At 39.6% G+C, this 23,638-nt stretch overlaps 2 protein-coding genes across 7 annotated transcripts in view; one reads left to right on the forward strand and one right to left on the reverse strand.

The window, feature by feature from the left end:
• LOC110760169 (polyadenylate-binding protein RBP47B'-like) overlaps positions 1 to 19,749 on the reverse strand; it is a 31,357-nt gene extending 11,608 nt beyond the window's left edge. Inside the window, exons 1-7 of one of the 5 annotated variants that reach the window (XM_088252095.1) lie at positions 19,440 to 19,749; positions 17,540 to 18,023; positions 17,288 to 17,364; positions 17,051 to 17,181; positions 16,705 to 16,801; positions 14,876 to 14,977; positions 3,582 to 4,470 (exon numbers count right to left, since the gene is read on the reverse strand). In XM_088252095.1, the coding sequence (XP_088108221.1) occupies positions 4,426 to 4,470; positions 14,876 to 14,977; positions 16,705 to 16,801; positions 17,051 to 17,181; positions 17,288 to 17,364; positions 17,540 to 18,023; positions 19,440 to 19,622 (1,119 nt within the window). In that variant the 5' untranslated portion in view covers positions 19,623 to 19,749 and the 3' untranslated portion in view covers positions 3,582 to 4,425. Of the gene's footprint in view, positions 1 to 3,581; positions 4,471 to 9,589; positions 14,664 to 14,875; positions 14,978 to 16,704; positions 16,802 to 17,050; positions 17,182 to 17,287; positions 17,365 to 17,539; positions 18,024 to 19,439 lie in introns of those variants that run through there. The other 4 variants (XM_088252096.1, XM_088252094.1, XM_021962387.2 and 1 more) reach the window with 4 other exon arrangements.
• Positions 19,750 to 19,769: 20 nt separating this feature from the next.
• LOC110760154 (uncharacterized) lies at positions 19,770 to 23,084 on the forward strand. Of its 2 annotated transcripts, none has more exons than XM_021962375.2 (5): positions 19,770 to 20,019; positions 21,244 to 22,001; positions 22,085 to 22,234; positions 22,323 to 22,559; positions 22,764 to 23,084. In XM_021962375.2, exons 2-5 carry the CDS (start codon positions 21,255 to 21,257, stop codon positions 22,971 to 22,973), a joined length of 1,344 nt encoding a protein of 447 aa, XP_021818067.1. In that variant the 5' UTR covers positions 19,770 to 20,019; positions 21,244 to 21,254; the 3' UTR covers positions 22,974 to 23,084. The 2 variants fall into 2 exon arrangements, with proteins under 2 accessions (XP_021818067.1, XP_021818059.1); XM_021962367.2 differs by having other exon boundaries at positions 19,772 to 20,019; positions 22,716 to 23,084.
• Positions 23,085 to 23,638: the final 554 nt, after the last annotated feature.

The following is a 23,638-nucleotide window of genomic DNA, read 5'->3' on the forward strand; positions in this document are numbered from 1 at the left end:
TCCTTAGAACTTTGTTCCAAATTGGTAGATCATGAAGCAAATCTTCCACGAACAATTTTATCGGCCTAAGCCAGATGTGTCAATGGCCAACTTGGCCAAGATGCGCCAAGGACCAAACGAGTCAGTCCAAGAATACTTGGGGAAATTCAAAGAAGCAAGGGCTAGATGTACAGTCAACATGCCTGAACATGAGTTTGCAAAGTTGACTCAAGGTGGGTTATTGCTCGATCTACGGAAGAAGTTCGAGGGTATTGAATTTCGCGATATTATGACCTCCTACTTCGAGTGGATCGATATGAAGCTCTTCTAAAGGAGGAACAACAAAAGAATCGGCCAACATCTCGACCGACTTTCTATAGAGATCTACCAAAACCTTCCACATCTAGAACCATGGCTGTCCATGCGATGGATGTCAAAAATGTGGACTCGAATGAGGCAGACGATGAAGTCTTCCTAGAAGAGGAAGAAGAATCGACCTGGGTAAACTTGACTGAAATCATTGCCAACGAACCACACGTATGCAATGCTTTGTCCAAAGCCTCCAAGGACCAGAGGCCGACAACGGTCCAAATGTCTAAGTTTAGCAGGACTTCTCAAAAGGGAGTCAGAACCAAGTCCTGTACCTTTGACATTTCGAAGGCCGAACTAATCTTTGACCAACTTTTAAAAGAAAAGAAGATAAAATTGCCAAATGGTCATGATATTCCATTGGCTAATGAACTTAGAAACAAGATTTTTTGCAAATGGCATAGTGTATGGTCTCATGGGACTAACAATTGCCTTGTTTTTCGGAATGTCGTGCAGGATCTCATTGATAGAAAGATCTTGAAATTTCCAGAGAAAGCTACCATGGGTGTTGATTAGAATCCATTCCTAAATGCTCAGCCCAACATGGTGAATGCCAAATTCCCAAGGCCAGATCAACCTCAACCAAGATTAGACTTGGGTGGCTCCGGAAAAGCAGTAGCTGAGAGAAGAGCAAGGGAGAACCAGATGGATCCTAAGGCGAAAGGTAAGGCCAAAATGTACTTAGAAGTGACAAAGGCGCTAGATGAGAAAATTCCAATTATGGAAGAACCTCCCATGGCTATTGTGCTATGCAATCGATGTCAATGTGAGGTCTCATTGGAGACTGAATAAACGACCATTACATGAGTACCAAGATAGGTACAACAGGCCACGATATCAACCCAAGAGAAGAAATCATCAGATGCCACTAAAGTATGAAGATGTTGATCTGCTGAACCCAAGCCAAGATAAAAATAGAAGCATGTGGGTTTCTGTGGGAGAAGGAAAGAGTCGAGATGTGGCCTATGTATCAAGACCTCGCCCATCTGATGGTAGTTGTGTCCCAACTTTCAAGATGCCAAACACCAAGGCAGGACAATGGTATAGGAGTAGAGGTTCGAAGTTGCCTCCGATACCCTTGAGCAAAACTCAAACAAGAAGGGCTCAGTGACAATATGCTGCCACTTGTAATGCAGAGTTTGAGTGAGCGGATGAGAGGCAAGCCCAACTTAACCGATTGGTCGACCTTCAAGAGAAGCTTCGACTGGAAGAGTTGGAGTTCACCAAAGCTGATGTAGTGGCTTCATTAGAGGCAGCAGCGGCCAAGGAGATAAAAATACACCGACAATGGGTGAATGGTCAAGTTGTGGTGACGACCTTAGATGAGCCAATCTTGGAGTTGGAGGCTCATTTGACCGGAGCTTTTGAAGTAAAAAATCTCAAGGCCGAATCTAGCTGGCCAATGAAGGTGTTGGGTGATAGGCCATCAAAAGTTGAGAAATTTAAAAAAATTCAGCCCAAGGCCAATCCTTTGACCTCCAGAAGGCAAATACCAATTAAAGTGGTGTCACCACCCGAGGTCAAGGAGGAAAAAGATAACAACTGTGTAATGGTCGAGGATGTCAGAGGAAACCTCAAACGAAGGAAGATGAACTGACAGCGGAGGAGGACCAAGTCATGGTCGACGTCCAAACATCCGTAGTGGAAGAAAAGGCCGAATCGACGGCCGACATAAAGACCAAAGAGACTTCAGAAAACCTAGGAGGCACCTTAGCCGATGATGAAGAACTTTATGGGGAGAATGAAGAGTATTGTGATGACGAGTATTTTGAAGACCTCCCAGAAAAGGCTATGGAGCAACTAACTAATGAATGTAGGGAAGAGATTACCAAGTTGGAGAGTGAATTGAAGACAAGTAAGACCAGGGTGAAGTTTGGGGACTTCGACGAGGTCAATGCTATGGTGGTCACACTTCCACTATTTTTCGAAGCTCAATCAGGTCAACCAAACTCCATGGATGGAGATGTTTTTGACGAAGTCGAGTCCATGGTTTAGATGGGAGAACAAAAGGAAATCGAGGTAATTCGGGGGACTCCGAAGGCAGAGGTAGCTCAACCTCAAATTGTGATGCCGAGTGCGGAGAAGAAAATGCCAGAGGAAGTGTGCTTTGAAATGCCCACCAAGAATATGTCTTCCCATCTTAAACCTTTATACGTAAGTGCTCTCTTTGATAGGGTTCCGGTGAGCAAAGTTCTAGTTGATACGGGAGCCATGGTGAATATCCTCCTATTGTATTAATAACTGACACAAATTAATGTGTAAACAACCAATTAAAAATACCCGCAAGTGCACGAATCTATTGAGGTATAGATTATGTAAGTACGGGGTCGATCCCACGAAGAACTGTCGGCTTCCTACAAGTTCTAATTTGAGTACGTAAAGAACACTTATTTAACACACCACACATGCACAAAACAAATTGGAAACTAAAAATGAGTAAAGAAAGGTAAAAGAAAAGAAACAAAACAAGAAACCAAAGAAAAACACAAACAGCACTTTCTATCACCCTTTTATCACTACTGTATCACCTGTTTATCACCTGTGAACAGTGCATAAACAGTGGCTGGCAACCGATCGTGAACAGTGACGACCGGTCTTTTTTTGGTAGATTCGTTTTCTCTGTTTTTTAGTTTCAACCTCTGTTCAGTGTTTGGCCTATAACTTTCCAACCATAAATCCAAATTTCACGTTCTTTATACGGTTGGATTCAGCACACAAAAATGAAGAACACATCGCGGATCAAAATCCAAAACCAAGTACAAAAACTGACAAAAAGCAATGACAAAAACAATGTAAACACACAAACACAATTTGGAGGGGAGGTTTAGGTTTGGTTCAAGTGACCATAACAATTCAATCCTGGGTTATAAGGAGTCAAGTAACAAGTCTAATTCATATTCAAAGATTGATTCTAGCTAAAGTATGATTAGGCCATGGTGTCTGGTTCTAACCTTGTGTTCCTAATTCCCTAATTTGATCATCTGTTGTCTAACCTAAAATTAAGCATTAGAAACCCATTAAACATAGAAGAACAATTTAAACAACCAAGCATGTATCTAATCCCTGTTGTCGAATGTTCATACATACTCTTCCTATTCATAGTTCAATTTGAATCAAAGCATGGTGTCTACTCTTGATTCAAACCAAGATAGCTAACATACAAGTTCTAATGGTGATCAATCATTCAAACAAGCATATTAACTGATAAGCATAATGAATAATAACATGAATCATGAATCAAACTTGAAACTCCAAATTTCAAACTTATAAACCCAGAATATTCATGTTAGGTTACATCGAAGCCCTAGTTATGAATATAAGAAGTTACATTGAAACTAAGAAAATACAAGAAATTATTAAAATGAAAGAAACTAAGAACAAAGAGGAGAAAGAGAATTGCATCTTCAACCCCTTGGATCCTTGCCTCAAGGCTCCCCAAGGTTCTCTCCAATTGTTATGCCATTCTCCCCCCTCGTGCTCTCCAAAAACCTCCTCTCTTCCTCTTGCTCTCTAGCTCCCCAAGCTCTGTAAAGTTGTAGAATGAATCTAATCCAAATGGCTGCCTCCTTCTTTGCTCTCTTCTCCCCTCCTTTCCAGCTCATTCTTCAATATAAAACACATTCTTTTGCCAAAGCCTTTTGCCTAGTCAAGCTCTCTTTCTAACTCAAAACCTGATCTTTAGCTCCAAAGTGATCTACCAATTCAATTCCCACGTTCATAGGCTAATGAAAGATGCCTCTCATCATTCTTCATCCCTCTCTCTCCTCCTTTCCACCATGACACTTTAACCTTTGTCTCTTCCTTGTCCCCTTGCCATGATGTGTTTTTGTCTTCACAAATATGCTCTTTGTCTCAAAAAAATCCCACTTAATTAAAGCAATTCATTGTTATCAAATGGCATGGTAACAAGTAGAAATAAGATGACATCAAGTGGAGGTAAAACTGGCCCAAAACAGATTTTCAGAGCTGTGGTAACATGCTGGATCAGTTGGATAGGCTATACTTGTCCAATGGAGCTCAAATTTGGATATGTTGTAGTCAACATCCATTGGAACAAGTTTCATGAAGATCTTCACCTCATCCAAGCACCAGAGCATACTGATCCAAGGCCAAGAAGTTGACCTACGAAAATGAACAAAATCAGAATTTATAACCAATAATGCACTTTTATTTCATTTTCATTCTAACCAAGGTAAAATCTATGAAAACACAAAAAGAAAGTAAAAAGCTACAAAATGTCAAGAACTAACTCAAAATGTTAGGTGAATAACATGATAAATCATGTGTAAAAATGAACCGAAAACCTCCCAGCCTCGGTGATGAGGAAATTGAAGAAAAGTTCAGAAGAACTAATTCTAACTGAGACAATGGTCAGTGACTTTGTGGAAGACACCACAATATCAAAAGGAATCATTCCACTCCAAGTCAGAGTAGGGGAAAAGGTCAGGGCGACAGCTTTCTTTGTGGTGGAAACAACAACTCACTTTACCGCGTTGTTAGGTCGAGATTGGATCCACGTAAATATGTGTGTCCCTTCCTCTCTCCATCAGACTCTACAGTTCTGGCACGAGGATGGGAGCATGGAATTGGTTCAGGCTGACTCACGGCCTTTCATGGCTTCAGCCAACGCGGTGGAGGCCAGGTTTTACGAGGATAATCTTGGTCCTCTTTACTTTACAGGGTTAGATAGGAATGGTCGACCTACAGGAGTCTCGGCCCAAAAGTTGATAAACTTGGGGGCACACGATGCCCAAGCAGATGGGTAGCGCCCGACGATGGCTGATTTCTTCTCTCTCAATGAATGATACAACCACTAAGGAAGAAAAGAGAGCCGCGGTAGAAGACACTTTGAGACGGCTATATGGTTTTTGAGTCGAGAGAGCGGCTGAGCATGGGTCCACTGCTCATTTGGTGGAATTCCTCCACGAAGGCCCTGAGGATGATGCACTTGAAATCGAGGAAGTAGAGTTGGCACCAAGTGAGATGGATGATTCGAAGGCGGAAGTCCAAGACCCTTTGTTGGAAATCAACTTGGGGATGGAAGACAGTCATCGACCGATCTACATCAATGGTCTGATGGAGCCAGAACTTCGGGCCAAGATGGAAGAGCTTTTAAGAGAGTTCAAGGATTGCTTTGCTTGGGATTACACTGAGATGCCTGGGCTAAGTCGTGATTTGGTCGAGCACCGTCTGTCGACAACGGAGGAAGCCCTTCAAGCAGCCACCTCACCAAATGTCGGCGGAAGTAGAATTACAGGTCAAGGAAGAAATTGTAAAGCTTGTTAAAGCCAAATTTATTAGGCCAGCAAGATATGTGGAGTGACTTTCTAATATTGTACCTATAAAGAAGAAAACGAGAGCAATAAGAATTTGTGTTGATTTTCGTAACCTTAAACTCGCAACTCCCAAAGATGAATATCCCATGCCCATGGCGAACCTCTTAGTTGATGGGGTGGCCAAGCATGAAATTTTATCCTTCATGGACGGACATTCCGGCTATAATCAAATTTTCATAGCCGAAGAACATATTCACTAGATAGCTTTTAGATGTCCGGGTTCCATTGGAACCTTTGAATATGTCGTGATGCCTTTCAGCCTAAAGAATGTCGGAGCCACATATCAACGGGCAATGAATGCCATCTTCCACGACATAATCGGTCGAAAATTAGAAGTCTATATCGATGATGTGGTTGTGAAGTCGGAGTCGAGACCAGGTCATTTGAGTGACGTTCGGTTAGCCTTCGAGAGAATGCGAAAGCATCAATTGAAGATGAACCCAAAGAAATGTGCCTTTGGGGTTTCCGCCGGAAATTTCCTAGGATTTTTGGTACATCAAAGGGGGATCGAAATTGATAAAAATAAGGCTAAGGCCATCATTGATGCACCGCCCCCGAGAAACAAGAAAGAATTGCAAAGTTTGCTAGGCCAAATAAACTTCCTCCAGAGGTTTATAGTTAATTCTGTCGGGAAAGTCGAGCCTTTTTCATCTTTACTAAAACTCAAGGATGAGGAGAAATTTCAGTGGGAAGAAGTTCACCAAAAGGCATTTGATTCCATTAAAAAGTATTTGACCATGCCACCGGTGCTAATCCCGCCAAAGCGAGGCCGACCTCTGAAATTATATATTTCAGCCGCAGAGAATTCCATCGGAAGTCTTTTGGCCCAAGACAACGATGAGAAAAAGGAGCAAGCAGTGTACTACCTAAGCCGAATTCTAACAGCCACCAAGAGAAAGTATTCACCGGTGGAGAAACTTTGTTTGGCCTTATACTTAACCGCAACCAAGTTAAGGCACTATATGTTGCCTTCCGTGGTGCATATAATCGCCAAGACCGATTTGATCAAGTACATGCTCACTCGGCCAATTATTAGAGGGCGGATTGGAAAATGGACGATGACATTGGCATAATTCACCTTCCGATACGTACCTCAGCAGAAAGTAGGCCGATGGAAGGAGTTTTTTGGTCCTTCTTCTCTTGAGATGCATAGGCGTACCACCACCAAGCCACTTGATGGCTTGGATGGAAAGATCGTGTGAGTGTTTGCGCTTCAGAATTCTAATCAAACAATTGATCGGCCAAGCAAGAAACCTCCTCTTGGCCTAGGTTCTTTTTCTCCCTCGAGGTCAAGAATGATTGAGCTTTGTATGACTATTTTTAGGATTTTTGTGATAAGTGCATTGAGTGAAAATGCAGTAAACAAAATGACAGGAATGTAAATGCGATAATATATGACAGAAATGTGAATGCGATAAAATAGATTAAAGCGATAAAGACTTGAATTAAACTTGAATTTAAAGACAATTGAAATTAAATTGCAAGAAAGTGAACTTACACTAAGAGAAATGAAGAACTTGGATAATCTAAAGCGCTCGAAAGATAAAATTTTAAACTATGAATTGAAAAGTACAGGATAAAAAGATAGGTTTTGTGTGTTCAGTCGGAGGTCCTCTTCTCTTCTTCTGACGACCAATTTATAGAGCTTCCTTCAACTCACAGGATTTGACCATTAAATGTCCACAACTAATTCTGTCTTGAAAATCCTTCCAATATTAATGTCTTCCGGAGCTTTAGGCATGAACTGCCCATAATGTGCAATGAATCTTGGTAGGTTGACACTTAATCCTTCATGTCTTTAAACTCCGCCACTTGCAGGGAAACTTTTGCTGGAGCTTCTAAGCATACTTCTTGGATCGGGCTACTCTGGCATTCTTGAATTGGGGAACATTTTTACAACCGAGGATTTTTTATTTAACACGCATATATACATATGATAGTTTTTGGTTGGCCAAAATAATTCAAACCGTGGGTGGGTCTAATCATGACATATATAAATACTAAAGTAAAGCTTTAGCCATCCTTCCCGTCACTTTCTCCCCATCATATGCACATATTATATCCTTAGTTTTATATTGAAAAGGTTTGATCAAGTTGCAACCCCTCATTGTTTAGCAGCTTTTCTCATCTTTTGCAGAGAATTCCCACGCTCCTTTCAACAACTACATCCGCTCAACTCCAACTTCCCCATAGCCATCCTGTGCGTGAGCTCCTCCATAGCCAATTAATCCATCAACAAGTAACTCACTTTAACATGCCAAATTCTTTATCATATGAAAATTTAGACGGATAGCAATAGGCCAATTGATGGCCCTTGAATCATTTTCATATCTTAATGCATTTTTTCCTCTTATATATATAGCAATGGCCTGCATATATTTATTTATATATATGTAGATATGAACGCATGAGAAGAAACGTCTCTTACACTGACTATGTGAATTCTGCCAGGCCATGCAACCTCACCCACACTATCCCACTTTTGAGTTCCACCTTTGGATGGTGGATTTTTAACCACACTCAAACAAATGGCTACAAGTCTTCCCATCTTCGAATTCCACCACTTGCAACCTATATAAGATAAACTTTTCAGCCCAATTTGCTCCAGTTGCACCTTTGCATCCACCTTCCTATAATATATATACATATAAAGCAAATAACTTTTCAGCCATACTTTGCATACCAACCAAAGCTTCAACCGAACTTTTGCACTCATCTATTTATTTATTATATATATATATATAAAATAAAGCAAAGAACTTTTCAACCAACTTGCAAACCACCCAAAGGCTTATGATGGAGCTTATATATATATAAAAAGAACTTTCCAGCCTATTTCGCATGTCACCAAGACTTATGCCACACATTTGCATTTGCTTTCTTATATATATATATATATATATATATATATATATATATATATATATATATATATATATAAGCATACAATAGAATGAGGAAGGCTTCGAACAGACATCCCTTCGGCCGAACATTTATATATATATGGTGGACTCCAAAAACCTTCAGCCCAATTTTCTTCAGCTGCAGCTTTTCAACCAAATAGGCAGATAATCAAGAGATTCCAGCCATACTTTGCTCATTCATCTACCTTATCATAAAACATGAATGGAGGACTTAAAAGTTGGGAGCTTCAGCCGTACACTTTCTCCAACCTAAAGCCCCACTTGCATTTATACATATAATATAATTAGTTTTGGCCTTGCAAACCATTCAGCCACATGTATTCGGTCGTTCTTGCTGTCTAGCACTCTCAATGCAAGCTGAGCCGTTTTGCTCAACTCTCTCCACGGTTCTGAGGATACGCAAGAGTATCACTGGTTGGGGGTCGTCCATATTCAAGACATTGCCAAGGTACATCTTTTGCTATTTGAGACTTTTCTTGCTTCTGGTAGGTCCCTTTCAAGATTTCGATCTCAACTCATTCTCTTACAACACCCGGCCGAGATTTCCAACAACCCTGCCCGTGAACTCTTCCAATCCTGGCCGCAATCTTTTTGCAAGCTTTAAATTCGGTCGTGATTTTCAATAGCCCCAAGCATTGCCCCCCAATTTGTTTAGCTCAGAATTAAATCGAAACCCAAGACCTTTCAATTTCTGAAGTTCGAGACTTTCTAATTGGCTTGCATGTTATTAAATTTTGAAATTAAATTGGAGGGACTTTTGTTAAAAAATCTTAGGTATTACAAATACCCAAATGTTCTCTTTCATTTCCTCACCAAACATTCCCACCATAGCCATAGGTTTTTAGAAGTTTTCCCTCAAAACTCATATTCTCTTTATCTTCAAATTCATCATTTCACACACCAAATCCACCCGAATCAATGTCAAACTTGAAATTTGCAAGTTTCTAGGTATGTTGCACTAATTTTTTGTTGATTTTGGTATGATTTTGATGAATTTGTAGCTTTGAAAAGTGTAGACTTGAAACTTTGAGTGCATGGATAGTGCCATGATGTTCTTCGCGTTCTTGATTCGAATCTCACTTTCTTCACTATATTTTCCTTTGATTCGATTTTACTTCATGTTTGTAGGATGGAATCTATTCCAAATGATAGTGTTCAATTTTTTGAAGATATGAAAGTGGCCATGGACAAAGATTTGGTCAAGCTAGTATTTGCCTACTTCCTCAATGCTTTTCCCAACTCTGCTCAATATATTCTCGGCCTATCCAGAGGAGGTGGCGAAGGTGTGGGTGACACAACCAAGAAATGGCCTGATTTACTTCTCAGACTTTACATGGGCAACTTTTTGGGAGAGCTCCAAGCCATTCAAAGGTTGGCTAACGAGGACCCCTATCAAAATGGATTCCGATGAAGCTAAAGAAGCCTCATCAAAGAAAGCATCATCCGCCGTTGGGAAATCCGACCACTCGAGCTCGGCGGAAGGTAAATTTGATTGGTATTGTTGGTTCAAAATTTTAGAACCAAAACTGAAGGGCCATTAGAAGAAAATCAGAACATATGATACATTGCTCCTATGTGCGGGAAGAGCCTTTCCTTGCCACCGATCTCTTGTTATTGCAGCGCTATGCTTTTGGTCTTCATCCACCAATTGCATGAGGCTCCATTTTGGGATGATGACACCCAATTTGCTAGACTTGGCCGCCATTGCCGGCCTTCACCCTCATGGAGGTGATTTCTCGGCCGCCAACCTTCCGGAAGCCAAGGTGGGCTTAGATTTTCACAAGTCGGTCAAAACCTCCGGGAGTTGGGTGTCATGGCCATAGCGGAGAGCCCACCGACCCCCCTTCCATCAATGGCGTATCCTACACTGAGCATGTGGCTTTTCTTGTGATGTGGTTGTGCAAGTTCTTGACATGCCCAAAATCCGATGGAATTACTAAGGAATTCCAAGCCTTGGCGGAAGTACTTGTGGATGGCCATCAGGTGGCCATGGGCCCAATCTTTCTTGCCTATCTTTATAGAGGGCTTCGTGAGGTAATTGCTAAACCCATGGATTATCATGCTTCTGGCCCTATATGAATTTTTCAATTGTGGCTCCAGCTCTATTTTCCGGAACTAAGTCCTGCCACTGTTTGCCCCAACGATAAAGCTCTTCTGGGTCCACCCTTGCTCAACGCCCCACGCCGAAAGCATTATGTTGAGAATTGCTTTCGATTTTTCTATGAGTGTCAGGAGAGGACTAGGGAGCATCTCTCCATTTGCTTAGATTACCGTTTCCCGAATTATCTAGCCCTGGATCTTTCCTCATATCCTACGGCAAAGACAAAGGAGGAAAGGCATAATATGTGGGCGAGCAATCATCTCCATGAGGGCGAAGGCCGGCAATGGCGACCAAGTCTAGCAAATTGGGTGTCATCATCCCGAAACGGAGCCTCATGAAATTGGTGGATGAAGACCAAAAGCATAGCGCTGCAATAACAAGAGATCGATCGCAAGTAAAGGCTTTTCCCGCAAATAGAAGCAATGTATCATATATTCCGATTTTCTTCCAATGGCCCTTCAATTTTGGTTCTAAAATTTTGAACCAACGATACCAATCAAATTTACCTTCTGCCGAGCTCGAGGGGTCGGATTTCCCGACGGCAGATGATGCTTTCTTTGATGGGGCTTCTTTAGTTCCGGCGGAATCCATTTTGATGGAGGTCCCCGTTGGCCAACCTTTGAATGGCTTGGAGCTCTCCCAAAAAGTTGCCCATGTAAAGTCTAAAAAATAAGTTGGGCCATTTCTCGGCTGCGTCACCCACACCTTTGCCACCTCTTCCGGGTAGGCCAAGAAAAATGGGTCAAGAATATATTGGGCGGAGTTGGGAAAGGCATTGAGGAAGTAGGCAAATACTTGCTTGACCAAATCTTTGTCTATGGCCATTTTTATATCTTCAAAAAATTGGGCACTATCATTTGGAATAGAGTCCATCCTAAAAACATGAAGTAAAATCGAATCAAATGAAAATATAGTGAAGAAAGTGAGATTCAAATCAAGAACCCGAAGAACATCATGGCACTATCCATACATTCAAAGTTTCAAGTCTACACTTTTCAAAGCTACAAATTCATCAAAATCATACCAAAATCAACAAAAAATTAGTGCAACATACCTAGAAACTTGCAAATTTCAAGTTTGATGTTGATTCGGATGGATTTGGTGTGTGAAATGATGAATGTGAAGATAAAGAGGATATGGGTTTTGAGGGAAAACCTTCTATAAACCTATGGCTATGGTGGGAATGTTTGGTGAGGAAATGAAAGAGAACATTTGGGTATTTGTAATACCTAAGATTTTTTTAACAAAAGTCCCTCCAATTTAATTTCAAAATTTAATAACATGCAAGCCAATTAGAAAGTCTCAAACTTCATAAATTGAAAGGTCTTGGGTTTCGATTTGCTTACCTCTACACCAATTCTGAGCTAAACAAATCGGGGGGCAATGTTTGGGGCAGTTGAAAATCACGACCGAATTTAAAGCTTGCGAAAAGATTGCTGTCGGGATTGGAGGAGTTCACAGGCGGGGTTGTTGGAAATCTCGACCGGGTGTTGTAAGAGAATGAGTTGAGGCCGAAATCTTGAAAGGGACCTACCAAAAGCTAAGGAGTCTCAAAAAGCAAAAGATGTACCTTGGCAACGTCTTGAATATGGACGACCCCCAACCAGTGATACTCTTGGGTATGCTCAGAACCGTGGAGAAAGTGGAGAAAGTTGAGCAAAACAGCTCAGCTTGCATTGAGCGTGCTAGACAGCAGGAACGGCCGAATACATGTGGCTGAATGGTTTGTAAGGCCAAAACTAATTATATTATAGGCTTATTTACTGTAGAGCCCCCTAAAACTATGGTCAAATCTCAGTTTGCCCCCTGAAAGTTAAAATGGCCCACTTTACCTCATTGACCAATGTTTTGTGTCTCACTTTGCCCCCCACCGTTAAGTCTGTCAAAAAATCTGTTAAAAATACTGACGTGGCATCAATGTGACCCACAATTTTGATGAACTAAGTGCCATGTGTGCAAAAAAAATTTAAAAATAAAAAATTGTCTTTTAAAAAACTTAATTTAACTATTAAAAATAAAAAAATATCCCCAATTCTCGTCCTCTCTCTTCCTCTCTCTCATACCCAAAACCCAACCTCCTCCTTGAACCAAAACCATGGCACCCATCTTCTAACCCAAATCATCATCACCATTCTCCAACCCAAAACCCTACTGTGCACCATGATCACCTCTCTCTCTCTCTCTCTCTCTCTCTCTCTCTCTCTCTCTCTCTCTCTCTTTTCTTGGACCAGTCAAAAATCCTTGTATGATACAACTAGGTCCTACGTTTTGAGAATAAAAACTCCTAAGGAAACAATGGAAACCCTTTTATTGGAATTGGGGTTGGGTCTTCGATAGTAAGGTCAAGTAGAGCTCATTTGCTTTTAATGGTTCTTGGTGTTTTTTGATGAAGGCTTGCCAATCCTAGAGGATATGAAAACGGATGGAGGATTTGACTAATTTTGAGTGATTTTGAAAGTCTGATTATTAAACTCATTGATTTGAAAATCCAACACCCGCTCCTCCTCTTCCCACTACCCTGAGAAAGCAACCAACTCACCATCCCATCTCCCCATCCTCCACACCATTATTTCCCAAAACCCACATCGGATGTATTCTTAGCAACCAACACTAAATTAGGTCAAAATTTCACCAAAAAAGTTTAAAAGCTACCTAAAGAAACTGCAGAACAACCCATAAACTCAATTTTAGTACAACCAAAAACTCAAAACAAGAAAAAACCCACAAATCGAAAACTGTTGATCGGCCCTAGAAACACTAAAAACTCTGAGCGGGGTCTGAAGGCTTGCAGGCCGCTGGGGTGGGGGAGATTGGGGTTACGGTGCTGGGGTTAGATTTGGCTGGAGGTGTCTTGGGGTGACGGTGGGACTGGGGTTTTAGGGGGTTGTCCGTATGTGGAGGATTTTAGTTTTAATTTCTTTTATTTTTATGTTTTATTTATTTTTAAACTTAAATAATATTTTATTAAGTTTCCATGTGTAAGTGGGCTCCACTTTGCCTATATGGCACTTAGTTCAGCAAAATTGTGGGTCCCATTGATGCCACATCAGTATTTTTAACAGATTTTTTGACAGACTTAACGGTGGGGGGCAAAGTGAGACGCAAAACATCGATCAAGGGGGTAAAGTGGGTCATTTTAACTTTCAGGGGGCAAACTGAGATTTGACCATAGTTTCAGAGAGTACTACAGTAAATAAGCCTATATTATATGTATAAATGCAAGTGGGGCTTTAGGTTGGAGAAAGTGTGCGGCTGAAGCTCCCAACTTTTAAGCCCTCCATTCATGTTTTATGATAAGGTAATATAATATAATATATATATATATATATGAATGAATGCATGAATGAACACGGCTAAAGCTTTGTTGGAATGATTTGGCTGGAGCCTTTTGTCCTATTATATATATATATATATATATATATATAATAGGTAGATGAATGAGCAAAGTATGGCTGGAATCTCTTGATTATCTGCCTATTCGGTTGAAAAGCTGCAGCTGAAGAAAATTGGACTGAAGGTTTTTGGAGTCCACCATATATATATAAATGTGCGGCCGAAGGAATGTCTGTTCAAAGCCTTCCTCATTCTATTGTATGCTTTTATATATATATAAGAAAGCAAATGCAAATGTGCGGCCTAAGTCTTCTTAAAGATAAAGAACTTTCCAGCCCATTTTGCATGTCACCAAGTTTATATATATAAGCTCCATCATAAGCCTTTGGGTGGTTTGCAAGTTGGCTGACAAGTTATTGCTTTATATGTATATATATTATAGGAAGGTGGATGCAAAGGTGCAACTGGAGCAAATTGGGCTGAAAAGTTTATCTTATATAGGTTGCAAGTGGTGGAATTCGAAGATGGGAAGACTTGTAGCCATTTGTTTGAGTGTGGTTAAAAATCCACCATCCAAAGGTGGAACTCAAAAGTGGGATAGTGTGGGTGAGGTTGCATGGCCTGGCAGAATTCACATAGTCAGTGTAAGAGACGTTTCTTCTCATGCGTTCATATCTACATATATATAAATAAATATATGCAGGCCATTGCTATATATATGAGAGGAAAAAATGCATTAAGATATGAAAATGATTCAAGGGCCATCAATTGGCCTATTGCTATCCGTCTAAATTTTCATATGATAAAGAATTTGGCATGTTAAAGTGAGTTACTTGTTGATGGATTAATTGGCTATGGAGGAGCTCACGCACAGGATGGCTATGGGGAAGTTGGAGTTGAGCGGATGTAGTTGTTGAAAGGAGCGTGGGAATTCTCTGCAAAAGATGAGAAAAGATGCTAAACAGTGAGGGGTTGCAACTTGATCAAACCTTTTCAATATAAAACTAAGGATATAATATGTGCATATGATGGGGAGAAAGTGACGGGAAGGATGGCTAAAGCTTTACTTTAATATTTATATATGTCATGATTAGACCCACCCACGGTTTGAATTATTTTGGCCAACCAAAAACTATCATATGTATATATGCGTGTTAAATAAAAAATCCTCGGTTGTAAAAATGTTCCCCAATTCAAGAATGCCAAAGTAGCCCGATCCAAGAAGTATGCTTAGGAGCTCCAACAAAAGTCTCCCTGCAAGTGGCGGAGTTTAAAGACATGAAAGATTAAGTGTCAACCTACCAAGATTCATTGCACCTTATATCAAGGGGAGAGTTTTCACAATCCCAATGACATTTTGGGCAGTTCATGCCTAGAGCTCCGGAAGACATTAAAATTGGAAGGATTTTCAAGACAGAATTACTTGTGGACATTTAATGGCCAAATCCTGCGAGTTGAAGGAAGCTCTATAAATTGGTTGTCAGAAGAAGAGAAGAGGACCTCCGACTGAACACACAAAACCTATCTTTTTATCCTGTACTTTTCAATTCATAGTTTAAGATTTTATCTTTCGAGCGCATTAGATTATCCAAGTTCTTCATTTCTCCTAGTGTAAGCTCACTTTCTTGCAATTTAATTTCAGTTGTCTTTAAATTCAAGTTTAATTCAAGTCTTTATCGCTTTAATCTATTTTATCGCATTTACATTTCTGTCATCTATTTTATAGCATTTACATTCCTGTCATTTCGTTTACTGCATTTACATTCACTGCACTTATCACAAAAATCCTAAAAATAGTCATACAAAGCTCAATCATCCTTGATCTCGAGGGAGAAAAAGAACCTAGGCCAAGAGGAGGTTCCTTGCTTGGCCGATCAATTGTTTGATTAGAAGTCAGAAGCGCAAACACTCACACAATCTTTCCATCCAAGCCATCAAGTGGCTTGGTGGTGGCATGCCTACGCATCTCAAGAGAAGGACCAAAAAACTCCTTCCATCGGCCTACCCGGCCGAAAAGAGGAAAACATAATTTGGCACCAAAAAAACATTTTATAACAACAGCACTGATATTTACTTGAAGTGGTATGTTTTCTCTTTCCATTTTATTCATAATATACTTCACCTAATTATGCAATAATTCAGAACACTGTAGTTTGTACACAATGCGACTCTCAATGCGTTAGGGTAAGAGACTAAGCATCTACGGCAGCCATGAGTATCTAAATTCTAGGCAAAGTTGTAAACATGCACATACAAACAATATGTTTTATCACTATGACCATTAGTAAGCTCTTACTTAAGAACTTTCAACCTCGATGTTGCTTCTTAATATTTAGTTGAATTATCAACTCCCAAGTCAAAAGCATATCGCCTTTTACCAAATAAAATGGAAGAGGGAAGTTAAACTCATAAGCACACTATACAAGGGAGCCCTGCATGTTGGCTGTCCAGATTTAACAACGACCTCTCCATTTCCATTGAAAGTGGAGACGAGCCTATCCCAAATCAAAACCATTTCATCTCAATTTTTCAAAGACTTCATCCATTCACATGTCTTTAAAATGGAACCCATCTCTTACAAGGAAAACATGAAGCAAAACATCATTATGGTTGAAGCAAAATGAGCATTTGATATAGACAAGCCATCTAAAAAAGCAATCACCTGTTTAGCTGTTGGGCTCCTGCCCCAAGAAATGCGGACTACTTGTTGACCAATCATCTTTCCCTGCATCCTTTGGATAGCATCTTCAGCAGATGCCCTATATGGGAAGTGAAACAATAAAAATAAATAAAAAAGTAAAGTGACAGTTTTGCGTTCTTTGGGGAGGGGAGGGGAAGACAAAAGGCCTGAAAAAGACAAACCAAGCCCCTTTTACACTGAGACATTTTCTTTCCTATGTCCTTCATACTTATGCGGTTGTCTTTTGTTTAAGCAAAGGAGGAATGTGACAAGGGCTAATTAATAAGCCAACATTCTAATTCCATTTATCCATTAAATGCTGAAATACCTCGTCCCAAACTGTACAAAACCACATCCTTTGTCCACAGGAATCTTGACATAGAGAATCTCGCCAAACTGCATAAAAGTTTGCTTCAGTTCCTCCTCTGTGACATTAGGATCCAAGTTGCCAACAAAAATCTGCATCAAACTTAACCATATAGATAGAATAAAATCTTAGACACAAAACCCAAACACAGCTCTTCAAGAAAAAGAAAACAAATACAGTTAAGCATGTGAGACTTACTGTAGTGTTGTTCACATCATAATCTGCTGGAAGCACAGGAACTGCTGGTGTAGTGTATGCTGGAACAGGATATACTGCTGCCAGAAAAATCCACAGGTAAGTGCATCTTGGAGTGGATAACTAGACTTTGCAAGAGAACATGATCGAGATAATAGAATACTACATAAGCATAATAAATAAAGAAGAAAAGGAGCAAGTCTTCCTGTCCACAACTTGAAGTTATTTCTGTATCTGTTTACGAAATGGTATTACCTTTTGCTGCAGCATATTGCTGCTGAAAACCAGTGGTTTTCTTTGGTGTTGCTGCACTGATACGCATCTGCCTAGTTGAGCAATAAACACCATTCATTTCTGACATAGCACGGTTCCTTTCTGCCTCATCAGCAAACTTAACAAACCCATACCCCTTTGAGCGTCCAGTGTTTGGATCAGTCACAACCTTGGCACCTCTAACCGATGAATATTGAGCTCGAAAGGTTTCTTGCAGCATATAATCTGTAACATCAGGAGCCAAATCCCCTACGAAAATTGAGTGCTCAGGCCCAGCATCAGGACGCCTTTCTCCAATGCCAAAAGAAGCCCAATTTAACCTATATGGTTGTTCAGTTCCAGGCATTGGCATCCCATTGTAAGAATGCAGATTCTTTTCTGCTGCGGCATGAGAAACAAATTCCACAAACCCATAGCCCTCCAGCTGGCCAGTGATTTTATTACGTATTATCTTTATTGAAATGACCTGCATAAAGTAATCATCCAAAAGTAAATAATAGAATCTATTTTCATCACACTGCTAAAGAACTGCTTACTTTGTTCAAAATAAGACATCTGCAAAGATTCTTTTTTTATTATTTACATTTCAATGGGACACACTTTAATTAAAGCAAAGAAAGACTGATTACAAGTTACAACAAAAGATGAATGAGATGTCCATATATGCTGACAAGCCAAAAAGTTTAATTCTTTTTCAAAGTCCACTTCCTTCACCTTATCATCAAAGACTCTATTATTTCTTTCATCCAAACAAATCAAAAGAGAACCCAAAACTACACACCACCAAAGGTGATCCCCCTCTTATTTGCCCCAACAGTCAAATAAACCTCAACCAGCAAAGAATAAATTCTTCACCAAGCCCACATCATTCAAGCACTTGCAGCAACTTAATAATACACCAATGTGGGGATATACAAGTATAATGTCTTCTACTCGGAGCACACAAGTAGTAATAATTCATGAACCACAAACCAAAAAATATGTACTTTAGTAGCTATACCAGTCTTTCAAATCATTTTATATGGCTCTACAATGGGATCAACTGGTTTTTCTAATATAGAATGGGAAAGGAATTTGCAAGGAAAAACACCATGAATAAGTTAAAAACATTCGTCAGACCGAATTGGGATCATTCAGCTATTATTAAGCCACCACAATAGACCTGACAATTTTGAAAATTCTCTATTTAAAGTTCCTCCTAAATGTAAGTTCCAAGAAATAGCAGAGAAAGTGGGGAAGAAAAAAAAACAGTAAGTAGTAATTACTGCATTATAATTCACAGATAACTGAAATAAGTAAGAATTTAAAGATTGGAAAGATGAGTCAACATTCTAAATATCTTCCCAAATAAAGACCAATACAAGTAAAAACAAATGGAACTTACTTGCTCCAACTGGTTGTATTAGAGATAAAACAAGCATACAAAAGAGGACAGGACAATCAAACAAAACCCATATGTAAGGCAGGAATGCATTCAACACAAGTTAATCAGCTCGTCTATGTCATAGTTCACACAGTACTTCGGACCCAACACAAAGTAAAGATAGATCTAGTTTCCAGAGATTATGTGAAGGGTATGTCAACAATAAAGAAGAAGGTGCCAACTAGCATAGATATTGTCTTGGAATTATGAACTACAGATAGAATCTCACATTCATCAGGGTTTATACACATTTATATATACATATATGTTCTAAAAAGATTAAGCAGCCCTAAAAGAAATCAATTCCACGCAACCCCAAACAATGCAATACAACAAGCAAAATGCAAATCCCATTTTTATTCAAACTGAATTCTGATTATAAGCTCTAAATGGCCAGTCAGACCCTAATAGATATTTATATGGAGAGAGAGAGAGAGAGAGAGAGAGAGAGAGAGAGACCTCGCCGGTGTGAGCAAAGCAGCTATTGAGGTAGTTTTCGTCGACCCAATACTGTAAATCCCCAATCCAGAGGGTTCTGACCTCTTCAACTGAAGTCTGCTGATGATGAGGCTGGTACCCCTGAGACGACGTCGTGGAAGCTGCCATCATACTACTTGGCGGTTGAGGCTGAGCGCTCATCATTTTTTCTGTTTTTGAAACTCTGCTCACTTCCTTACTTTGCTCTCCTTTGTTTATCTGGTTAAATGTCACCCGGTAAAAATTTCTTAGTAAAATTTACCCATTTATAATTCTTACTAAAATAATACCTAGAAATACTTCTCATTGCCCTCTTATCACTTTCTCTTCTCTCTGGTCTTCTTCTGCGAAACCTCAGAGAAAATCCACCTCCACCGTCGACCTCATCTCGCCTAACCCTATCTCCTCTTAGCCATCTCTTCCAACTCACCGATGCTTTCAACCTCAAGGCTCAACCCCAAATTTGAAACCCTAGTGAGACCCTAGCTAAGCCGCCGCGACTCGCGACCTCCACAGCCAAGCCACGGTCGCAACCCGACCTCCATCGTCGATCTCTACGGTGGTGAGTTCTGATATTGGTTTTGTACTCTCTGTCTCTTATAAATTCGTTGCTCGCCCTTGCCTTATTATCGCTACATTAGGTACTCTATACTAAATCCACCCTTTTATTTTCGGGGATACATTTGGGGTTCAAATCTTTGAGAGTTCATGAGATACAATAATACATGGAGATTCTTTATTTTATCAATTGGCTGTGAAATTATAGAGACTATTTTGGTCCAAAATATATGTGCTCCAAAATATTTGAAAAAAATACTAAACAAAAAAGTGCAGAATAATCAAATCATGGTCATCATCTGAACATGACAGTATATAATTGTAGATATTGTCTTCTCGTCCTACATTTGGTTCATTGTCAAATTCATGTTAGAATGATTGATATCAACAGGATAATGGTTATTGTATAGAGAGAGAGAGAACCCACCTCCATTTTCCATCTTCCTTGCTAGTAGCACCTCAAGAGCCGCTTCCACCCACCTCTTCAAAATTCAACTCTACACTTTTTGATAAAATTTTAAGAAAAAAGAAACTTTGAAATTTCCCTTCGTCTTTCTTTTTTTTTTCTGGTGGAGAATCTAAACTTGGGCAAAAACACAGATGCCACTGGCTATGTTTAGAAAACCAAGAACAGTGTCTTTGCTCAATACCAGGTGGGTGATATTTCATTTACAGAAGGGACACTGCCTCTGTTATTCAAAGTACGTTGGTAACTGTGATCATCTGCCAAAAATTTATTTTGGACACAAAATTAGCCAAAAGTTTATTTTGGACACAAAATCATTTATTTTGTTGCCTTGGTTTTAAGCACTTGAACACCTTTGTTAAACTTGTGCACCTAAACCATACCCCATTCAGACCCCCAAAAAAAAAACCATAACCCATCCTTGGTCCTCACTCTTTACATTTTTTTGGGCCACTTTCCCCTGTTTGCGTTGGAGCTCTTTCATCACTTATAAGGCACTCAATGCTAATTCATATTAGGGTTTTGATAATTCTGCCATATTGTTTTTGTTTTCTAATAAGCAGAGATTTTAGACCATTTAATGTATCGGATATGTGAGGACCATTTTAGTTTAAGCTACATACTTCATTTATAATTGTTTCGTACTGAATTTGGTGGTGATTGCTTGATATGCGTGAAGGATTTGCTTCTAATTTGTTTCTAATAAGCAGTTTATTATCTATTTTATTATCTAATTTCCATATGTATAATTTTGTTGTGCAGGGATGTGAAGAATGGGTTCGAATGTGATGCTCATGATTGCAGAGAAGAACAAGTTTCAAGGAAAGGCATTATCCCTGTCATACACAAAGAACGCCATTACTGCAATTAAAGAGAAGTTCAGTTCAGAGCAGTTGGAAAGGTTTAAGATGAGTTGTTTTGGTCATTTACTACTGATTGAGGACTTAAAGTGGGCTCCACAAATTGTCCATGGGTTGCTGCTGAGGAAGGTTGATCCGAAGACAGTTAAGACCGTGAAAGGTATTACATTCTTGGTTGGTAATAAGTTGATTCAATTCACAAAACAACAGTTTTGCCTCATCACGGGGCTAAGGTTTGGAAAGCTCCCATTTATTCGGAATCCTACTAATGAGAATTGCGCATTGAAGAACAAATACTTTCAGAAGAATAAAACTGTGAGTCTTTCGGAACTCGAAAAGGCATTCAAGGCTTGCACTGACGAGGAGGATGTAGTGAAGCTTGGTTTTGTGTATTTTGTTGTATTTGTATTGTTGGGTACAGAGAAACATGTTAACATGAACATGAGGTATTTGAAGTTGGCAGAAGATCTTGATGCATTTGAGAAGTATCCTTGGGGTGCTGTGTCATATGCAAAGACGCATGAGTCACTTGTGAGGGCACTTTGTGCAGATTACCAGCGAGTTAAAGTACCCAAAAGAACTCAAAAGAAAGCAAAGACAACAATGACATGTGATAGGATTAGAGAGTACCACATTAAAGGGTTTGGATTTGCATTTCAGGTAAGCAAAAATCCATTAATGTTTAACTTAATTTTGATTGTTTACATTGATGTGCATAATTGATGGTTCATTGTTGAAAATAGATATGGGCATTTGAAGTGTTCCCAGCTTTGACTGAGCTGCAATATGTTGTGCACGAAGAAAATGCGCTCCGCCCACGCATCTTACATTGGAGGAGCAATAATTTGGCTCGTTATAATGAGCTAATGTCTCATGTATACGAAAACATTGAGGTTAGTTATGTTAGTAATGGTTATGTTATGCATACCTTTGATTAATTTACAATTGTATTGAAAAGTTTATTTTGTGTTTCAATTGCAGGTTGACGTGAAGTTCGTCCGTCCCACTGAACTTGAGAAGCAAGAAGCTTATTGGATTTGGGATGACAGTGAAGAGGATGAAGAAAATGTTGAAAAGTATGACGATACGAAGTCCCTTGGTTATGGTGGTGACGATAGGGACGGTGATGGTGAGGGTGCTGATGATGGGCAAGAAAATACAACCATCGACATAGAAGAAGATGGCCAGGATATATCTTGCCTTCCATCGTCATTGAAGGTATATGAGCAAAACCTTTTTGCAATATATAGACAATAATAAACTTAATGCTGGTGATATGTTGTTAATATATAGGGAATACAATATCAATAAAGTCACAATTGTGGTGTTATATATTACATTAATTTAAAACAGTTGCATTATATCTTGATGCAGGGCCATAGTAAACTCTCTTTGACTGACTTTCATGGTTTGAATAATCAGTTACAAAGTACAAAGGATGAGTTGCAAAAGGTACATAAGGAAAATCAGGTGCTTAAGAAGAAAGTGTTTGACTTGGAAGAGAGGGTAGAGAGTGAGTCTTTGAAAAATAAGAAGGCTATTGAGGGTTTTAGCAAGAAGGCTGCTTCGATGGAACAACATTTTATGATGGAAATGGCGGAGTTGAAAAAAGCATCTGGTTTGTTGAATTGACGTGCTGAAGGTCCATGAAGAATCATGGGTTACTCATGCATGAAAATCAGTTCTGATGTTTGCTTTCAATCCAACTTTTATAAACTGAAACAACGGAAGTTATAAGTAAAAGGGTTCGCGAACGATTCCCCTTGATAAAATTTCGAAACACTAGAGATTAATGAAATAGGTAACAGAAAGGGAAAAACTAGAGATTAATGAAATAGGTAACAGAAAGGGAAAAGGAAAAAACTCTTAAAAGGAAAAGAAAAGAACTATTAAAATAATTAAAATAACTAAATGCTGTTGTGAAGCCTCCTAATGTCCTCTTCTAGCCCTATGTCAGTCTCCCCTTCTTGGAAAGAACTTGTCCCCGAGTTATCATCTGGATACAGTAGCTCATCATCCAAATGAAACTCAAACAAGTCAGCGACATTGAAAGTGTGAGAAATCCCCATAGAAGATGGTAAGTCCACGGCATATGCATTATCGTTAGGCTTATGTAGGATTTTATAGGGACCATACTTGCGAGTTTTGAGCTTATTGTAAGTACCCACAGGAAATCTCTCCCTTCGCAAAAACGCCATGACAGCATCACTGACCTGAAACACCTTAGAGCGTCTATGCTTGTTTGCCGTAGCCTTGTACTTTGCATTAGTTTGCTCTAAGCGCTCTCGGACTTCATC

The sequence above is a fragment of the Prunus avium genome, chromosome 4, assembly GCF_965620075.1.
Source record: "Prunus avium chromosome 4, drPruAviu1.hap1.1, whole genome shotgun sequence".
Taxonomy (NCBI): Eukaryota; Viridiplantae; Streptophyta; class Magnoliopsida; order Rosales; family Rosaceae; genus Prunus; species Prunus avium.